Source organism: Mustela erminea, chromosome 3 (assembly GCF_009829155.1).
Source record: "Mustela erminea isolate mMusErm1 chromosome 3, mMusErm1.Pri, whole genome shotgun sequence".
NCBI classification, from domain to species: Eukaryota; Metazoa; Chordata; class Mammalia; order Carnivora; family Mustelidae; genus Mustela; species Mustela erminea.
This window is the reverse complement of record NC_045616.1, coordinates 71027012-71043941: the sequence shown is the minus strand read 5'-3', so window position 1 is coordinate 71043941 and position 16930 is coordinate 71027012. Positions and strand designations below refer to the sequence as shown.

Below are 16930 nucleotides of genomic sequence, written 5' to 3'. Positions count from 1 at the left end.
TACCAATAGAAAAGGTTTCCTTTTATTTTATTTTATTTCTTTTAAAGATTTTATTTATTTATTCGACAGAGAGAGAGAGAGATCACAAGTAGGCAGAGGCAGGCAGAGAGAGAGGGGAAGCAGGCTCCCCGCTGAGCAGAGAGCCTAATGTGGGGCTCGATCCCAGGACCCCGAGATTATGACCCAAGCTGAAGGCAGAGGCTCAACCCACTGAGCCACCCAGGCGCCCCTCCTTTTATTTTTTTAAAGACTGTGTTTTCAAGTAACCGCTACACCCAATGTATGGCTCAAACTTACGGCCCCAAGATCAAGAGTCACATACTTTACCAGCTGAGCCAGCCAGGTGCCCAGAAGCTTTTCCTTCTTCCTTTCTCCCTCCCTCCCTCCCTTCTTTCCTTCCTTCCCTTCCCCTTCCTTCATTTTCTTTTTTTCTTTTTATTTATGCTTTATTCTTTCTTTCTTTCTAAGGCTTTATTTATTTATTTGAGAGAGAGAGCAGTGTGTGTAGGGAGAGGGGCAAAGAGAAGGGGAAGCAGACTCCCCCCTTACTGAGGAGCCCAACATGGGGCTCGATCCCAGGACCCTGAGATCATGACCTGAACAGAGGCTTAACTGACTAAGCCACCTAGGCATCCCCAAGGCTGTTCTTCTAACTATAGATAGCACCAGTTACTTTCTTAGAACCAAAAAGCAAATATTTCAGATTTGAGTCATAAAAAAGCTGTATAGTTTACTAATTTATTCAAATAAAAAAACATGGGAATAGTAATATCAGAAGTTCCTATAAAATTGGGATGATGTTTGCATTTAAAAAGGTTTAAAAAAATAAAAATAAAAACAATAAAAAGGTTTAATTTTTTTCCAGAAGGATTTTATGTATTTTGAAAGATGGATAATGTTATGACTGTTAAAAATGCTATTTAGGAAAAAATGTTTGTGAAGTGAAACATGACCTGTGACACATAAATCATTAATACAATAGGAATGCACTTAAATTTTGCTTTCAGCCTTACCCAAGTTTTTCAGTGAGTGAACATGTATGCAGGCCCTGATCATGTTAGGGAAGAATAAATTCTCTAAAGCAATAGAAACGAGATGAAACAGGAAGGAAAATAGCACCAGGGGAAATGTTGGGGTCAGCAGAGACTTCTTGCCTTCAGCTATACATCCTAACATCAGAGAAAATGCAAGCCAAAATATGCAGGAGTAAACAGAAAAAAAATCAGGTTACCACACCAAACTTTCATATGTAAGACTTTTTAAAAGAAGTTAGAAAGCTTAAATGATATTGAAAATGCACAGGAGAATTCAAAAAACAATTTTAAGTTTACTGTATAAGAGAAGCCACATGCTTAAGTAAAAAGGTAAATAGAAATAATTATTATAGACAAACAAATGAGCAAACATTTCCTCCAGAAGTGTGAACCAACCAAGAGCATGAGTTGCCTAGGGCAAGTTGCTCTTCTTCAGGCCATGTATGATAACTGAGCCAGTGCCATTGAGGGCTACAGAGACAAGTCTATCCAGAGCTGAGATGTTCACAGGTGCCCTGCTATGATGCCTGGCACAGCTAAACCCATATATTACAGGGCACTCTTACTTCCCAACATTGAAAATGACCTAAAAGAAGGGGATACCGGAGAGGTGAATAGGGAAAAGCCATACGCAAAGCAATGATAGAGCTTGTCTAGTCCCACAACTATTTTACATTTCAAAGACCAAAGAATAAATCTGGGAACAGCAAACACAGATGAATATAAATCTTTATTTTTCTAAACTCAAGTCACTTTTTATGAGGGGCTTGTATTATTAAAAATATCACAGTGATCGATTTTATGTCTAAGTTGGTGTATACAGGAATCAAATGTAAAATGACACTCATAGTTTCAAACAATAGTACATTGTGTAACTTCAAACAGAAAGGATTTTTTGCAGGGAATTTTCCTTAAGAACTAACTATGTAACTATATTTCTTCAAAGGGAAATAAATGGCAATGAGTAAAGTGCTCCTAATTATTCAAACTAAAATTTCCATCTGTTATTTTTTACTTAAATCTGAAAGTAACTTATGGATGATAAGTCCTAAATCAAAGAGAAGTACACTTAGTTATAAGATTTGACCTTTTTATGTCTTTCATACTTGATTTCAATCAAGTCTACTTTGAATCTTGAAAAACAATTGGATTTTGTTTTCTTCTCTCTGCCCCATTTTGGGGCTCCTCCACTCTGAATTTGTATCAAAATTACAGTGTATACTTTATAAGCTGTAATACATATTACATATTATTATTGTGTCTATAAAAGACTCTGAAAACACTTGTTTGTTTGAAGCACATTCTGTCAGTTCATTAATAGTGTGAATTGACCATTATTAGTGATTTTAAAAATGTTAGGTAGCTTGGGGTGCCAAGCTGGCCCAGTTGGTAGAGCCTAGGACTCTGGATCCTAGAGTAGTGAGTTTGAGCCCCAAGTTGGATGTAGAGTTTACTTAAAAATTATTTTTTAAAAAGATTTATTGACTTACTTATTTGACAGAGAGAATCACAAGTAGGCAGAGAGGCAGGCAGAGAGAGAGAGGGAAGCAGGCTCCCCGCTGAGCAGAGAGCCGGATGTGGGGCTCGATTCCAGGATCCTGGGATCATGACCTGAGCCGAAGGCAGAAGGCTTAACCCACTGAGCCACCCAGGAGCCTCGAAAATAAAATCTTTTAAAAAGATGTTAGGTATTTTAGAATTAGTGAAGAAATTAAAAGGACATCTGTGAAAATGTAAGGCATTTACCTGTTTTATCTGGTACTATGAGAGATGTTTTCTTTCAGTCAGGTATTAGGATAAGCCTAAAGATTGTATTATATTTTTTCTAATAATTACCTTTAAAAGACAATTTTAAAATTGTTTTGTTATAATGGAATAACTATATCTTTTTTTCCCCTGAAGATTTGATTTATTTGAAAGAGAGAGAGAGAGAGAATGAGCAGGGGGAGAGGGAGAAGCAGGCTCACCACTAAGGGAGTCTGATGTGGAATTCAATCCCTGGACCCTGGGATCATGACCCGAGTCAAAGACGCTTAACCAACTGAGTCACCCAGGCACCCCAAACTGCTGTACTTTTAAGTGCACATTATTCTTGTGTTGTATCATTTTAAAAAATGAAATATATAACATATATTCCATAGAAACAATGTAGAAATATCCAACTTTTTAAACAGCCCAAAACAATCTGCATGACAGATTTATTAAAATAACTTGAAAATTATGTCTTAATAAACGGAATAGTGTAGGGGTGCCTGGATGCCTCAGTCAGTTACACATCTACCTTAGGGTCATGTCATGATCCCAAGGTCCTGGAATTGAGCCCCACATTGGGCTCTCTACTCAGCAGGGAGCCTGCTTCCCCCTCTCTCTCTCCCTTTCCTCCCTGCTCCTGCTCTCTCTCTCAAATAGATAAAATCTAAAATAAAATAAAATAAAATAAATGGAATTGTGTAGATTATTACATAAACTTGTTAGGTAGTTAATTACAAAGGAAAATTACATATTTAGGGTATTTTTTCTTCTTTCTTTCTTATCTTTCTTTCTTTCTCCCTCTCCCACTCCCTCTTCCTCTCCTTCTCCTTCTTCTTCTTTGCTTTAATCACCTACCAATCTTAAACTGAACTAACAGAGATGGGGGAAGGAAACATACTCAGGACACAAAAGAAGGAAAACTTAATGCAAATACGAAGGAAAGGTTTACACAGTATTCAAGACTTCTAGTTCCTTAATTGGAAGCACAGAAGAGGCTCTGGTTTTAAATTCTGAACATCACCAGGACCCTGATTAAGGAGTTTGTAGGCATTTTTTTCCTTTTATGAAATGAATTTCAACATCTATTGGAAGAAAGGGAGATGACTAATTTTTATCTACTTTAATGATACTCATTTTACCTTAAATCTAGAGTTCTCAAACTTTCCTGGTTCATGACACCCTTAATGTCTCAGAAATTTTTTCACAGCCCTCCTAGGCAGAAAAAAAAAAAAAAAAAAAAAATCTAAGAGTTTTGCTTATTAAGTAGTTAGGTCCAAACAACTTAGTAATAATTGTTGTGGTAAATGACCAATGTCACTATGTTTCCATCAAAAACATAGAACATTCTGCTGTATCTTTTGTGAATTTGCTGCAGTATTCTGGGGCACCGTGGTACAGTTTGAAAAACATGGGCCTTCATCAGGAAAATGCAAAATAGTAGTCAGAAACTATATAAAGCATCCTAAAAATATTAAAGAATAGAAACCAGCTCCAATATGTGTAAGAATCCAGATGAATCAGGTGAAATCACAAAAAGAGTGAATTAAAAAAAAATTTTGTCCTAGCTAGACAGAAGAAACACAGAATATCTTTTAAGTTTGTATGTTATTCACGCACACATATACACACACACACAAACACACAGCCTAAGATGACATCCAGGGAAGAAAAAGAAAAAGAAATAAAATAAGCATCTAAATAAGCATGAAACATACAAGAAAAATTAATTAGGCTATGTAAACATAAAATAAAAACTAATGATAAAATTAAGTGGTCAAAAACAATTGATTGGAAACATTCCCGAATAATCCCATAGTATATATATATGAAAAAAATCTGTACTTATATATATATAAAAAAATCAAATAAAATCAAAATTGCCTCTAAAAATAAAACTGTCTTCTCCCTTCTCCCTCTCAGTATAACTATAGTTTTAACTTATCTTTTTCTCTCTGAGCTGCCAGGCAATGTTCAACAAAGAGATGCCAAAATTTGTCAGCAGAAACCTGACAAAATTGAGTTCTTTTCTATGCAATTTTTGTACTTCTATACAAAGATAAAAAAAAACCTTAGTAAAAAAATTTAGAGAAAACAATCAGCCGGTATCAAAAGAGGCAATTGCAGGCCAAAGACTATATTTAGAGCATAAATTTAAAAAAATACATGTAAAATATTCATGTATTTCTGACTTTTCTTTGCATCACAAATAAAGCATTTTTAAGACTTTCTTTTTAACAGAACAGGTACAAACTTGAACGCCACAGTGCAGTGACTCTCAGTTAATTAGCTTTGCAAAGCTTTGCTTTAAAGCCTATGGGTTGCATCAAATAAGAGGAGGGGTAAGGGAGGAAAGAGAACGGTTTAAATGGTTGGAAATGAGAGCAAAGCCAGCCAGTAGAGAAGGAAATTATCATGAATACTGCTGCATTTTGCAAAAACTCATTTCCTAATGAAACAAAATTTCCTAAAACAATAGATGACTTCCTCTAGAACCATGTCACAAAGAGAAAAAAAAGTTATCATTTTTCCCAAATGGTGAGTTAAAACAGGAGCCATTTGCCTCTGCCTTGTGTGTTTAAATTAAACTTGGTTGAGTTTATAACCACTTATTCATTGTAACTCCCTTAAGTACCACTGAAATTTGAAATTAGAGGGAGAACTTTGGACTTAGCACAATTTCACTAGGTTTTAGTGAAAAGGTTAAGAAACAATACTTAATAGTTTCAGTCAGTTTCAAAAGCATTGATTAGATGCTTATAAGTGATCCATCAAGGCACGTCCAAGGCTGATGGCCATACTAAACAAAATGATAAAATTAATTGGCATCCTACTACATTTTTCATTCCCTATGCTGATGTCTTATTCTAGTTTCCACCCCAAATACTTATAAATAAATCTCATTAATATTTGCATTATTTAACTAGTAGCTAATTAGCAACAGAAATGTGAGTTAATACTACCAATGGCATTTGTATCTGAATGCAGATTATCTGAATACTAAAAAACTTTCCATCAGCCTCAATGGCAGGACTTCCCAACCTTGGCTGCATGATGGAATCACCTAGGGAGTTTTTAAAAATCTGATGCCCAGGCCACATTCCTGACAAATTAAATCAGAACTTCCGGGGTGCAGGCCCAATCATCAGAATTTTTTCCAAGTTCTCCAGGTGATTCCAATGTACAACCAAAATTAAGAATCACTGGCTTTAGGCAAAGCATTTGAAAAAATAAAATTTCAAACTAGTGAAAGAGATTTTTTTTTTAGTAGGGATTTATCATGTTGCTCTATGGAGGCTATCAACTGGTGGAAATGCTCTGTTCAAGGTAAAGGACCATATTTATTAAGAGAGACTGCTACATTTAAAAAAATCACTAAACACTTAATTTCTAAGTCTTGATTTTAGGAAATTACCTCACTTGGACTTTGTGTACAAAACAGGGATAATAATAGCAATGCTTAGGCTCATGGTGCTTTTGATGATGATCAAATGTAACAGAGTACCAGAAAATGCTCTATAAACTATAACATTTTATTTAGTATTACGTAGCTGAGCTATAGAGCCATTTATCATTAAAAAGACTAGCTGTAATGTAGATTATAACTGTAAGATGGATTATTAACTAAGTGCTCTGCCACTTTGTTTTAATAGGCATTTACTTTATGAAATCTAAGGGTCTAGCCCAGTGTTTCTCAAAGTATGGTTCCTGAACCACTAGCACCAGCATCACCTGGACACCTCAGAAGTGCAAATTCTTGGGGTCTATTACAGACCTACTGAATCTGAAATTGGAGGAAGAACCTAGCAATCTTATTTGAATAAGACATCCAGGCAATTCTGATGTTAAAATCTGAGGCCCACATATCCAGCCAAAGTGAGTAAAAAGTCAGCAGGTATGACTAATATCAAAGAAAAATACTCAGTATTTGTTATTTGAAACTTTAAAAGTTGCTGTGCAAAGACACAGTGGCCTAAATTACCACTTTAAAAAAATTTCTAAAGCTTTGTTTTCAAAAATAATATAATTCTCTTTACCTAGCCAAGCTTTATCAATTAACACATTAATCATGAATCCAGTGGTAGTATATAAATTTGAGAATCAGATAAATCACAGAGCACATAACACTCTGGATAAGGAATAAAGAAACAGAACTCTAGTAGGAATTAACAGTGGTTCAGAAAATAGTCAAGTTTTAATACATTGGGCCTGCATGTCTCTCAGAGGAAGAATCACAACTGTATCTTAAAAATCACATTTATCCTAAAGACAACACCCCACAGCATCTCAAGGTTCTTATTCAGGCTACGGAAGTGTTTCATCACTTACTCAGAGAAAAGACCATTACTTAGACTGAATCACCAGCAATATTTCCTGCAGCATAAGATTTGTCATTGGGTCTGCTAAGCAACAGAAAAACAATCTCAAAACTTCTTATCTTAAGAGATATCATAAGAGAAAGCTATCAGCATTGCTCCCAAACTCAGAGTTTGTTATTTGCCACTAATAAAACATATGCAGGAGAGTAATAGGTGAGATCACTGAAGAGTCTTGTGAGATTGCAACAGAGAGTTCTTTGCGATCTTTCTTGTTTTCTCTTTTTCCATTTTAAAAAACTCTGGTGTCCTCAAGACACCTAGCACCGCCCTGGAAAGATGAGAGTGAAATATCCCAATTAAGTACTGACTTTATCCCAATTAAAAACTGCTGTACCTCCTAAGAAAATCAACAATTCTAAACTCTTACTTCCTACACTGGAAAAAACTAGCACAGGTAAATAATTGCCAAAATAATTAATTCCTTTTGCTCACCCACTCATCTATAAATATTTATTGAGTACCTAATGTGCTCTAGGTATTGTTCTAGGTGCAGAGTGAGTCTAGAGAGATGCACAGATGTCAGTGAGGAGGACAGAGATTCCATGTCTCCAGGTTTCAGTTTCTCTGTCAACCAAAACCATTAGTACTCAAACTTGAGCAAGCATCACAATCACCTGGAGAGCTATTTAAAACAGACTTTTGAAGCCCACCCAGATTTTCTATTCTGTAGATCTGAGATCGGGTCCCCAAAGTAGCATTTCTAATAAATTCTCAGGTGATGCTGATGCTACCAGTGCAGTGGCCACACTTTGAGAACCATTTACCAAGCCACCTGAATGGCAGCTCTTCACACTATCCCTGCCGACTTCCAAGCACTATACATCTCTCTTCCAAAGAAGACAATGGCTTCGAGACTGCCTCATGCCTGTTGTCATAATCATGTACAACTGAGCAAAATTCCAATTTCAAGAACCACCTCAAATATCTACAATCAGTAAGCTCCAGAACAGAGAACAACAGAGAAAATTCTCCTTCCCGGGGGTTTTCTCTATCCTTGCTTTTCTTTATATTTTATTCTCTACCACAAGAAATCATTTTTATATGATGACTTCCCAATGCGAGTGTTATGAAAAATACTCCTTTAGACTTTTCATATATCTTTAATAAAATCACAGCTTTTCTTCTAAATTCAGTTCTCATGGGCCTAACACCTGCCCTATTTGTCAGACTCTCTCCTTTTTGAACAAAAGAATCATAGGGTTAGAAGGAACACTGAGAATTCACTTAATCCCTCCTTGGCCTCCGACAACACTGTATCTAAACCATCCCCAAATATAGCAATTTTTAGTACAAAGGCGTACAGGCACTAAGAATTTCTCATTCAACATTCTGTCATAGACTTCAAGATACTAATATACTTTCCCTCAGCCTTCCCTTCTCCAAGCTAATCATCCTCAACATTTAGACTTTCCTCATTAGATTTCCTAAACTTTATTTTGACTCTTCCTTAATAACTTTATCCTACCTTATACTTCAGAGCCTGAATTATGTATGTACTGTTGTCATGAAGGCTTTTTTTCTTTTTTGGTATGTGAAAGAGATAAGTTAATTTGTAGCTTGAATAAAAATGAATTTAATTGGAACAAGAAATATATATGTATAAATGCCACTAAAATATAATACAGTGGCATTCATTTGAACAATTAGTTTCAAATATCCTTTATTTTATTAAAATATATAACAATGTCTTACAGTTTTAATAACTTTACATTATAAATCACTAGCCATTTCACACATAAAATGGATTGGAATTAGAGATCTTTTAAAAATATGCCACAAATTGGGGCACCTGGGTGGCTCAGTGGGTTAAGCCTCTGCCTTTGGCTCAGGTTATGATCTTAGGGTCTGGGGATTGAGCCCTGCATTGGGCTCTCTGCTCAGCGAGGAGCCTAGTTCCCCTCTCTCTCTGCCTGCTTCTCTGCCTACTTGTGCTCTCTCTTTCTGTCAAGTAAATAAATAAAATCTTTTTTAAAATAAAATATGCCACAAATTATAACCATATTTCATGACACTTCACACAGGACAAGACAGTATTATTAATTTGCTTTTTTGATGTTTTATATCATGTTTACTACTAAAGTTGGAGTAGCTAAGCAATGATTTATTTGTGAATGATTCTAAAAATACTGAATATTATATAATAATCATTTCATGAAAATACTCGAGCCTCAAGAATCAGAGGACTTTAGAAATTCAATGAGTACAAGACAAAATAGGGTAAAGGCCAGATCCAATCATATGTTTCTGAGCAGTTTAGAAAGGAAAAATAGTTAATACACTGGAAATGGGGTAAAATGGGATGATTCACCTTATTTCTATTTCTCCCGTTCTAAATATCACTATTCAAAATGAATCTTTGCTTTTGGAATGGTGAGGTGCTCTAAGCAAGCCTAGCCCTGAGGGATAGCTTTGTTTCCTTGCCTATTGGGACCAAGGTGTACGGTGGAGGCGATGCATTTAGTCTCCAGAGAGAAGGAAGATGCTGCTTGCACAGCACTTCTACTCACCAGTCCATGCAGCAGCAAGGGTGTTGGCTTTGAAGGAAGCCAACTGTCCTGCTCTCCCAGCCAGAGGTAAAGAATTGCATTGGTGGCCACTAGAGGGAGGAGGATTAGGAATAGAGTAAATTGTGGGGAAAAGGCACCCATGAAAAACGCACATGGGACAACCAACACATCACCAACCACCGCCTAGCAGCTACCTCTCTGAGGGACTATAATGGGGTCAGCATACACCATTAACCCAGAGACCCAGACACCAGGAGTTATCGTAGTATCCCAGTATATAGCCCCTTAACTGTGATGGCTGGAGAAGGGAGTTTGAACAGGTTTGTGGGAAACACACAAGCACACAAACACAAACACACAGGCACACAGACATACATTCTCATCCCCCATTACAAGAAGTTGAATCTGTGCCGTCTGATTCTTGCTCATTTTCTTATTTAAAACTCATGATGTTCTTTACCAAGAATGTGTTCATGAAAAGCAAACAGCCCACCTTCAAGATAGTCTTGGGAGAAGCACCAGCAGAGACACTCATTGTGCCAAGATGTATTTTACCAACAAATCTGTACAAATTACATGAGGTTAAAAACAAATGGAATATAATATAATTAAAGCAAAGTTTCTTTTGCTAAATTACAGCTTGAAGCAAACCTGCAAGAAATGTTTCCAATTAGCTTCTTTAGCAAACACAAAGCAAAGCTCAGAATATGTTTTGCTTTCCATCTGCCCTCTGGGTGGGCTGCCTAGTGTGTGTCTTACCTCCGGCACAAGTAGTTGAGCATTCTGACCAAGGCTGATGATTCCATGAAAAGCCAACTTCATTGTCTCCACTGCCGGTCCGAGTGATGGGAACATTGAATTTATACCTAATTCCCAAATTCTGTTCCTGAAGGAGAACCTGCCATTGAAAACAACTGGTGAAGATAATTAAAATACAATGAGGCTTCATTCAAATATTTATTATTTCTTTTGAAGAAGAAAATGTCATAAAGTAAGTCTTATAAAAAATTTAAGATAACCTGTGGAACACACACAATGATATTGAATTTTCTCCTTCCATTTTCATGGGTAATTTAGAATCATTTCTCTTAAATGCCTTGTTTGGCTTTAAAAATACTATTTAAGCAGGCATTGAAAAGATCAGTCATATGGAAGGAGCAATATGGCCTTAACCTTACACAGATTTGATACCATTGGGTAAACCATTTTACCTTTATTAACCTTAATATCACCACCTGTAAAACAGAGATAATAAAGCCTGCCCCTTTGTACCTCACAAGGCAGATCACAAATGGAAAAAGTTAAGTGGCAAAGACACATTTACCATGACAATGAGATTTTCTGAGGTGGGACCTAGAGCTTCCAAAGATTCTGGTTCATCAGTTGGTCTCTTGTAGTGAAAAGCAGTCCCAGCAACATCAAACTTCCGAGGCCAGTCAATAGTCCAGGCACCATTAATATAGTAATCATCTCCTTCAGATTTCAAAGCTAAAAAAAAAAAAAAAAAAAAAAGGTCTATCTAAAAATGTAAAACTTCATTTACCACAATGTCACTTATTAACTGCACTGGAGTGTACAATGAGTATCCAATTCATTTCCACTTGGAGATAGGATTCTTGGCCATTTGCTTAAGTACAAATTAACATGTAATTTTGCATGTGAATGCCAAGAGGATGTTAAGTATTTATCGATGATAGTAATAAAAAGAAATGAACGTTTTATCTGGAGGAATAAACACATGAAACTAGCAAGGGAAATTATAAGAAAAGCAATAATTGGGGATGAGAGTAAGAGTAGGGAGCAGACTTTCATGCCTAAGACTTAAAATTATAATTACATGAATATGAGATGAAGTGGACTTGTGGTACTGGCACGCAGACAGACAGAAAAATGGAGCCAAACAGTGAAGAAATAAACCCAGGGCACCTGGGTGACATAGTTAAGCGTCTGACTCTTGATTTCAGCTCAGGTCATGATCTTAGAGTCCTGACATTGAGTCCTATACCGGGCTCCGTGCTCAGCACAGAGCCTGTTTAAGATTCTCTCCCTTTGGCCCCTCTCCCTGTATACTCTCTCTTTTAAAATAAATAAATAGGGCACGTGGGTGGCTCAGTGGTTTAAGCCTCTGCCTTCGGCTCAGGGTCATGATCTCAGGGTCCTGGGCTAGAGGCCAGTATCCTGCTCTCTGCTCAGCAGGGAGCCTGCTTCCTCCTCTCTCTGCCTGCATCTCTGCCTACTTGTGATCTCTCTCTCTGTCAAATAAATAAATAAAATCTTTAATAAATAAATAAATTAAATATTTTTAAAAATTATTAAATTCTACATTATATCAATTTCACCTGAATAAAAACAAAATTTAAAAAAGAGACAAAGAATAAATGCCAGATGGGTAAATATTTAAATGTATACATAGTTAAATAATAAAATGTTAGAAAGAAAATATGGAAGAACTTAAAAAAGTAATATTAGGGTATGAAAAGGTTTTCTTTCTTTTTTTTTAAAGATTTATTTATTTATTTATTTGACAAAGAGAGAGAGAGAGAGATCACAGGTAGGCAGAGCAGCAGGCAGAGAGAGAGGGGGAAGCAGGCTCCCTGCTGAGCAGAGAGCCCGATGTGGGGCTCGATCCCAGGACCCTGAGATCATGACCTGGGCCGAAGGCAGTGGCTTAACCCACTGAGCCACCAAGGCACCCTGAAAAGGTTTTCTAAGCATGGCAAAAAAAAAAAAAAACCTCACAAACTATAAAGAATAAGCCTAATAAATATGCATGCATAACTTTTTAAACCTCTGTAGAAAAATAATGTATTAAAAAGTTTTATTGGGGTGCCTGGGTGGCTCAGTGGTTAAGCCGCTGCCTTCGGCTCAGGTCATGATCTCAGGGTCCTGGGATCGAGTCCCGCATCGGGCTCTCTGCTCAGCAGGGAGCCTGCTTCCTCCTCTCTCTCTCTCTGCCTGCCTCTCTGCCTACTTGTGATCTCTCTCTGTCAAATAAATAAATAAAATCTTTAAAAAAAAAATAAAAAAAAATAAAAAGTTTTATTAAAAAAGTTTTATAAATATGTGATAAGAAAAAGGACTATTAGCACTACTATATAAAAACTCCCATAAATAAATAGGATGATGATAATTTTAATAATAATGATCATGATTTGATAATGACAAACATGTCAGCATAATTTTTTGTTAACATACTAGCTTCTTCAAAACCTTTATCACAGGGGTGCCTGGGTGGCTCAGTTGGCTAACCATCTGACTTGGTTTCACTCAGGTCATGACCTCAGGGTTGTGAGATCAAACCCCACACAGGGCTCCATGTTCAGGAGAGAGTCTTCTCTCTCTCTCTGTCTCCCTCTCCCCTTCAACCTGTGCACGCATGTACACTTAAAAAAATAAAAAACAAAAAACAAAAACCTTTAAAAAACACACACACAAAATTTTCTCAGGCCAGATGAACAAGCAGCTCAAAAGCACTAAAAAATCATGGCACATAGAGTCTCTGACTCTCTGGACCTCTACCACTTGTCCTTAATATTATATACCATTTCCATACCTCCAACCCTGTCTGCCTGGCAAGTTACTTGTACTTTCTTGACTCCAGATATGTTGCGAAAATTCATTTAATTGTCAAAAATAAGTCTAACTAACCTTTTGGGATTTGTCAACCAGTTTTCTGTCACTTAACACATTGAAAGTACTTTGACTATATAAGGACATCTGAGACTATATGATATGAAATATTGAAAACAAAAATTAAAACAAGCCTCATCCACCCACCACCAGTAGCTCTGAATTCTCCTTCAATTTTAACTCTCACTTTCCATTTTTTCAACTACTTAATGAAAGGATCTTAACTTGCTTTTGCTGGTACTATAATAAATTCAGAAAAACACAAAATATTTAAAAAGGAATGAATAAGGGAGGAAGATGTGACTTTATAGAAAGAGCATTATCAAAGGGAAAAATCTGATATTAGGATTCTTATTTTTTAGTCTTTTGATGTGGAAAAGAATCCAAAATTACGGCATAAAAATAAAGAGGTGGTTTTTAAAAAAAAATTTACTCATTTATTTTAGGAAGAATGAGAGAGAGAGTGGGGGTAGGAGCAGAGGGAAAGAAACCCCAGGCAGACTCCCCCACTCAGTGTGGAGCCCCACACAGGACTTCATCTCATGATCTATGAGATCATGACCTGAGGTGAAAGCAAGAGTTCGGACACCTAACTGAGTGAGCCACCCAGGTGCCCTAATAAAGAAGTTTTCTTAAATAAAGGAAGGAAGAGCCTGATAATACTAATGTTCCATCTAAAGAAGCATTCTAGATGTGGTCTTATCTTTAAAAATATTTAAGCAAGGGGATATTTCCAAGGGAATAAGAACTCATCCAGGTCTCACTAGAGGTTTCTGAAGAGTCTAAATTTGTCTTAAAGGATCAAATATCAAATAAAAAGAATTTCCATTTCTTTCCATGTTGAGATAACTGGTATTGAACGTGCCCTCCAACAGTAAACAACTGGAAAACTCATAAAACTTTTGAATCAGTTGTTCTTAAGCTGAAAAGTTAGTGTCATTGTTTGCAGATGACATGATACTATATATAGAAAATCCTACAGACTCCACCAAAAAACTATCAGAAGTATAAAAGAATTCAGTAAAGGTGCAGAATACAGAATTAGTACCCAGAAATTGGTAGTGTGTCTATACAGCAATAACAAAATAGCAGAAAGAGAAATTAAGAAAACAATCCCAGGGATGCCTGGGTGGCTCAGTTGGTTAAGCATCTGCCTTCAGCTCAGGTCTTCTGAGATCGAGTCTTATATCAGGCTCTCGGCCCAGTGGGGAGCCTGCATCCTCCTCTGCCAGTCTGCCTCCTCCCACCCCCGATGAATAAATAAATAAGATCTTTAAAAAAAAAAAAGAAAGAAAACAATCCCAATTACAACTGCATCAGAAAGAATAAAATACCCATGAATAATCTTAACTAAAGAGGTAAAAGACCTGTGCTCTAAAAAACTATAAAACATTGGTGAAAGAAACTGAAAAGAACACAAACTAAAAGATATTCCACTCTCATGGATTGAAAGAATCACAGGACATGAGATCAATACAAAAAGAAAGCAATTGTATTGTTACATAACAATAAATCTTTCAAAAATGAAATTAAAATATCAATACCATTTATAATGACATCAAAAAGCATGAAATATTTAAAGGTAGATTTAAGAAAAAATGGGTGCAAGACCCATACACTGAAAAATAAACACTGGTGAACAAATATAAAGACTTAAATAAATATATAGGTAAATCTTTTCGTGTATTGGAAGATAATATCTTTAAGATACCAGTTCTCCCCAGATTGATCTACACATTCCATATAATCTCTTTTTGCAGAAACTGACAAGTTTATTTTAAACTGCATACAGAAATGTATAGGACCTAGATAGGCAACAATTATTTTGAGAAAGAAGAACAAATTTGAGAACCTAATGCTTCCTATTTTAGAATTCTACTAGAAAACTCTATTAATTAATACAACATAGTTTTGATTTAAGGAAGACACCTACATATATATCAATGGAAGGGAACAAAAAGAGACCCATACATTCATGTTTAAATGACCTTTAACAGAAATGTCAAGGTAATTCAATGGGGGAAATGAGGGTCTTTTCAACAAATGGTGCTATGGTAACTGAAAATCTATATGAAAACAAACAAACTGAACCCTTACTTTATACCTTATATAAGAACTCAAAATGGGTCATATATCTAAATATAAAAGCTAAACTGTAATTCACTGTTTTTTCACGTTGAGAGAGAGGGATAGAGTAAGCATGAGTGAGAAGGGAGGGGCTGAAGGGAAGGGAGGAGAAGGAGAGAATCTCAACCAGATTCTGGGCTGAGTGTGGAGCCAGTTGCAGAGTTCCATCTCACGATCCTCAGATCATGACCTGAGCCAAAACCAAGAGTCAGACACTTTTTAAACTGAGCTCACCAGGCACCCCCTAAAACTATAATTTCTTGAAGAAACATTGAAGACAATATTTGCAACTTTGGGGAAGGCAAAATTTCTAAGGCAAGACAAAAAAGCATAAACTATAAACAAATTAATAAATTCGATTTTGTGAAAATCAAAAGACCCATTAAGAAAAGGAATAAACAAGCCACTGACCTGGAAAAGATATTCATAAAATATATATTTGAGCAAAGACATGTATTTAAAATATACAAAGAACTCCTAATTCGATTAAGAGAAAAAAAATTAAAGTAGGCAAAATATTTGTTGAGACACTTCACAAAAAAAGATACCTATAAGGGTAAAATTTAAAAGGTCAACAATAGGGCGCCTGGGTGGCTTAGTTGGTTAAGCGACTGCCTTCTGTGCAGGTCATGGTCCTGGAGTCCCAGGATCAAGTCCCACATCAGGCTCCTAGCTTCATGGGGAGTCTGCTTCTCCCTCTGATCCTCTCCTCTCTCAAGCTCTCTCTCTCTCTCTCTCAAATAAGTAAATAAAATCTTTAAAAACTAATAAAATAAAAGGTCAACAATATCAAGTATTAACAAGAATATAAAGCAACCAAAACTCTTCTACAGCTCTTGTAGGAATATAAATGATAACCACCACTTTGGAAAACAGTTTAGTAATTTCTTATAAAATTAAACATGTATATACCATATGACCTAGCCATTTTGCTCTTAGGATTTTATCCATAAGAAATGAAAATATATGTCTACACAATGTTTGTCTCTAAGTGTTCAAAGAAGCTGTATTCCTAAGAGTCAAACACTGTAAATGACTCAAATATCCATCAAGTGAGTCAATAAACAAATTATGGTATGTCCACACAATGGAAAATTACTTGGCAATATAAAGGTGTGAACTTAAATATACTCAACTTATTACTCAAAAATGTAGATAAATCTCAAAAACATCCTGGGTGAAAAAAAACACAGACATAAGAGTACAGACTTTATGGTCCCATTCATGTGAAATTTCAGAACAAATAAAAATAAAATACACAATGTCAGAAAACAAATTAGTGTTTACCTAAGGCTGAGTTTGAGGGAAATTGACTGCAAAGGCCAATAAGAGAATGTCCCGGAAATGCTGTGTCTTGGCTGTGATGTTTTATATATATACATAAATATATAAATATAAAAATATGTGGTGTATATCTATATATAAATAGATTTATATATAGTAATATATATTTAAAGTAATAATTCATGTATTTATAGTAATTAATACTTATGTTATTATTTAT

General features: G+C 35.9%; 1 protein-coding gene across 5 annotated transcripts in view; it reads right to left on the bottom strand.

The window, feature by feature from the left end:
* The window catches only part of ADAMTS6 (ADAM metallopeptidase with thrombospondin type 1 motif 6), a 313953-nt gene that overhangs the window by 59379 nt on the left and 237644 nt on the right, over positions 1–16930 (bottom strand). For 4 of the 5 annotated variants that reach the window (XM_032336135.1, XM_032336134.1, XM_032336133.1 and 1 more), the window contains 2 exons: positions 10994–11157; positions 10429–10567 (listed from right to left, as the gene is read on the bottom strand). In XM_032336135.1, the coding sequence (XP_032192026.1) occupies positions 10429–10567; positions 10994–11157 (303 nt within the window). Of the gene's footprint in view, positions 1–9669; positions 9759–10428; positions 10568–10993; positions 11158–16930 lie in introns of all 5 variants that reach the window. The other variant, XM_032336137.1, reaches the window with a different exon arrangement.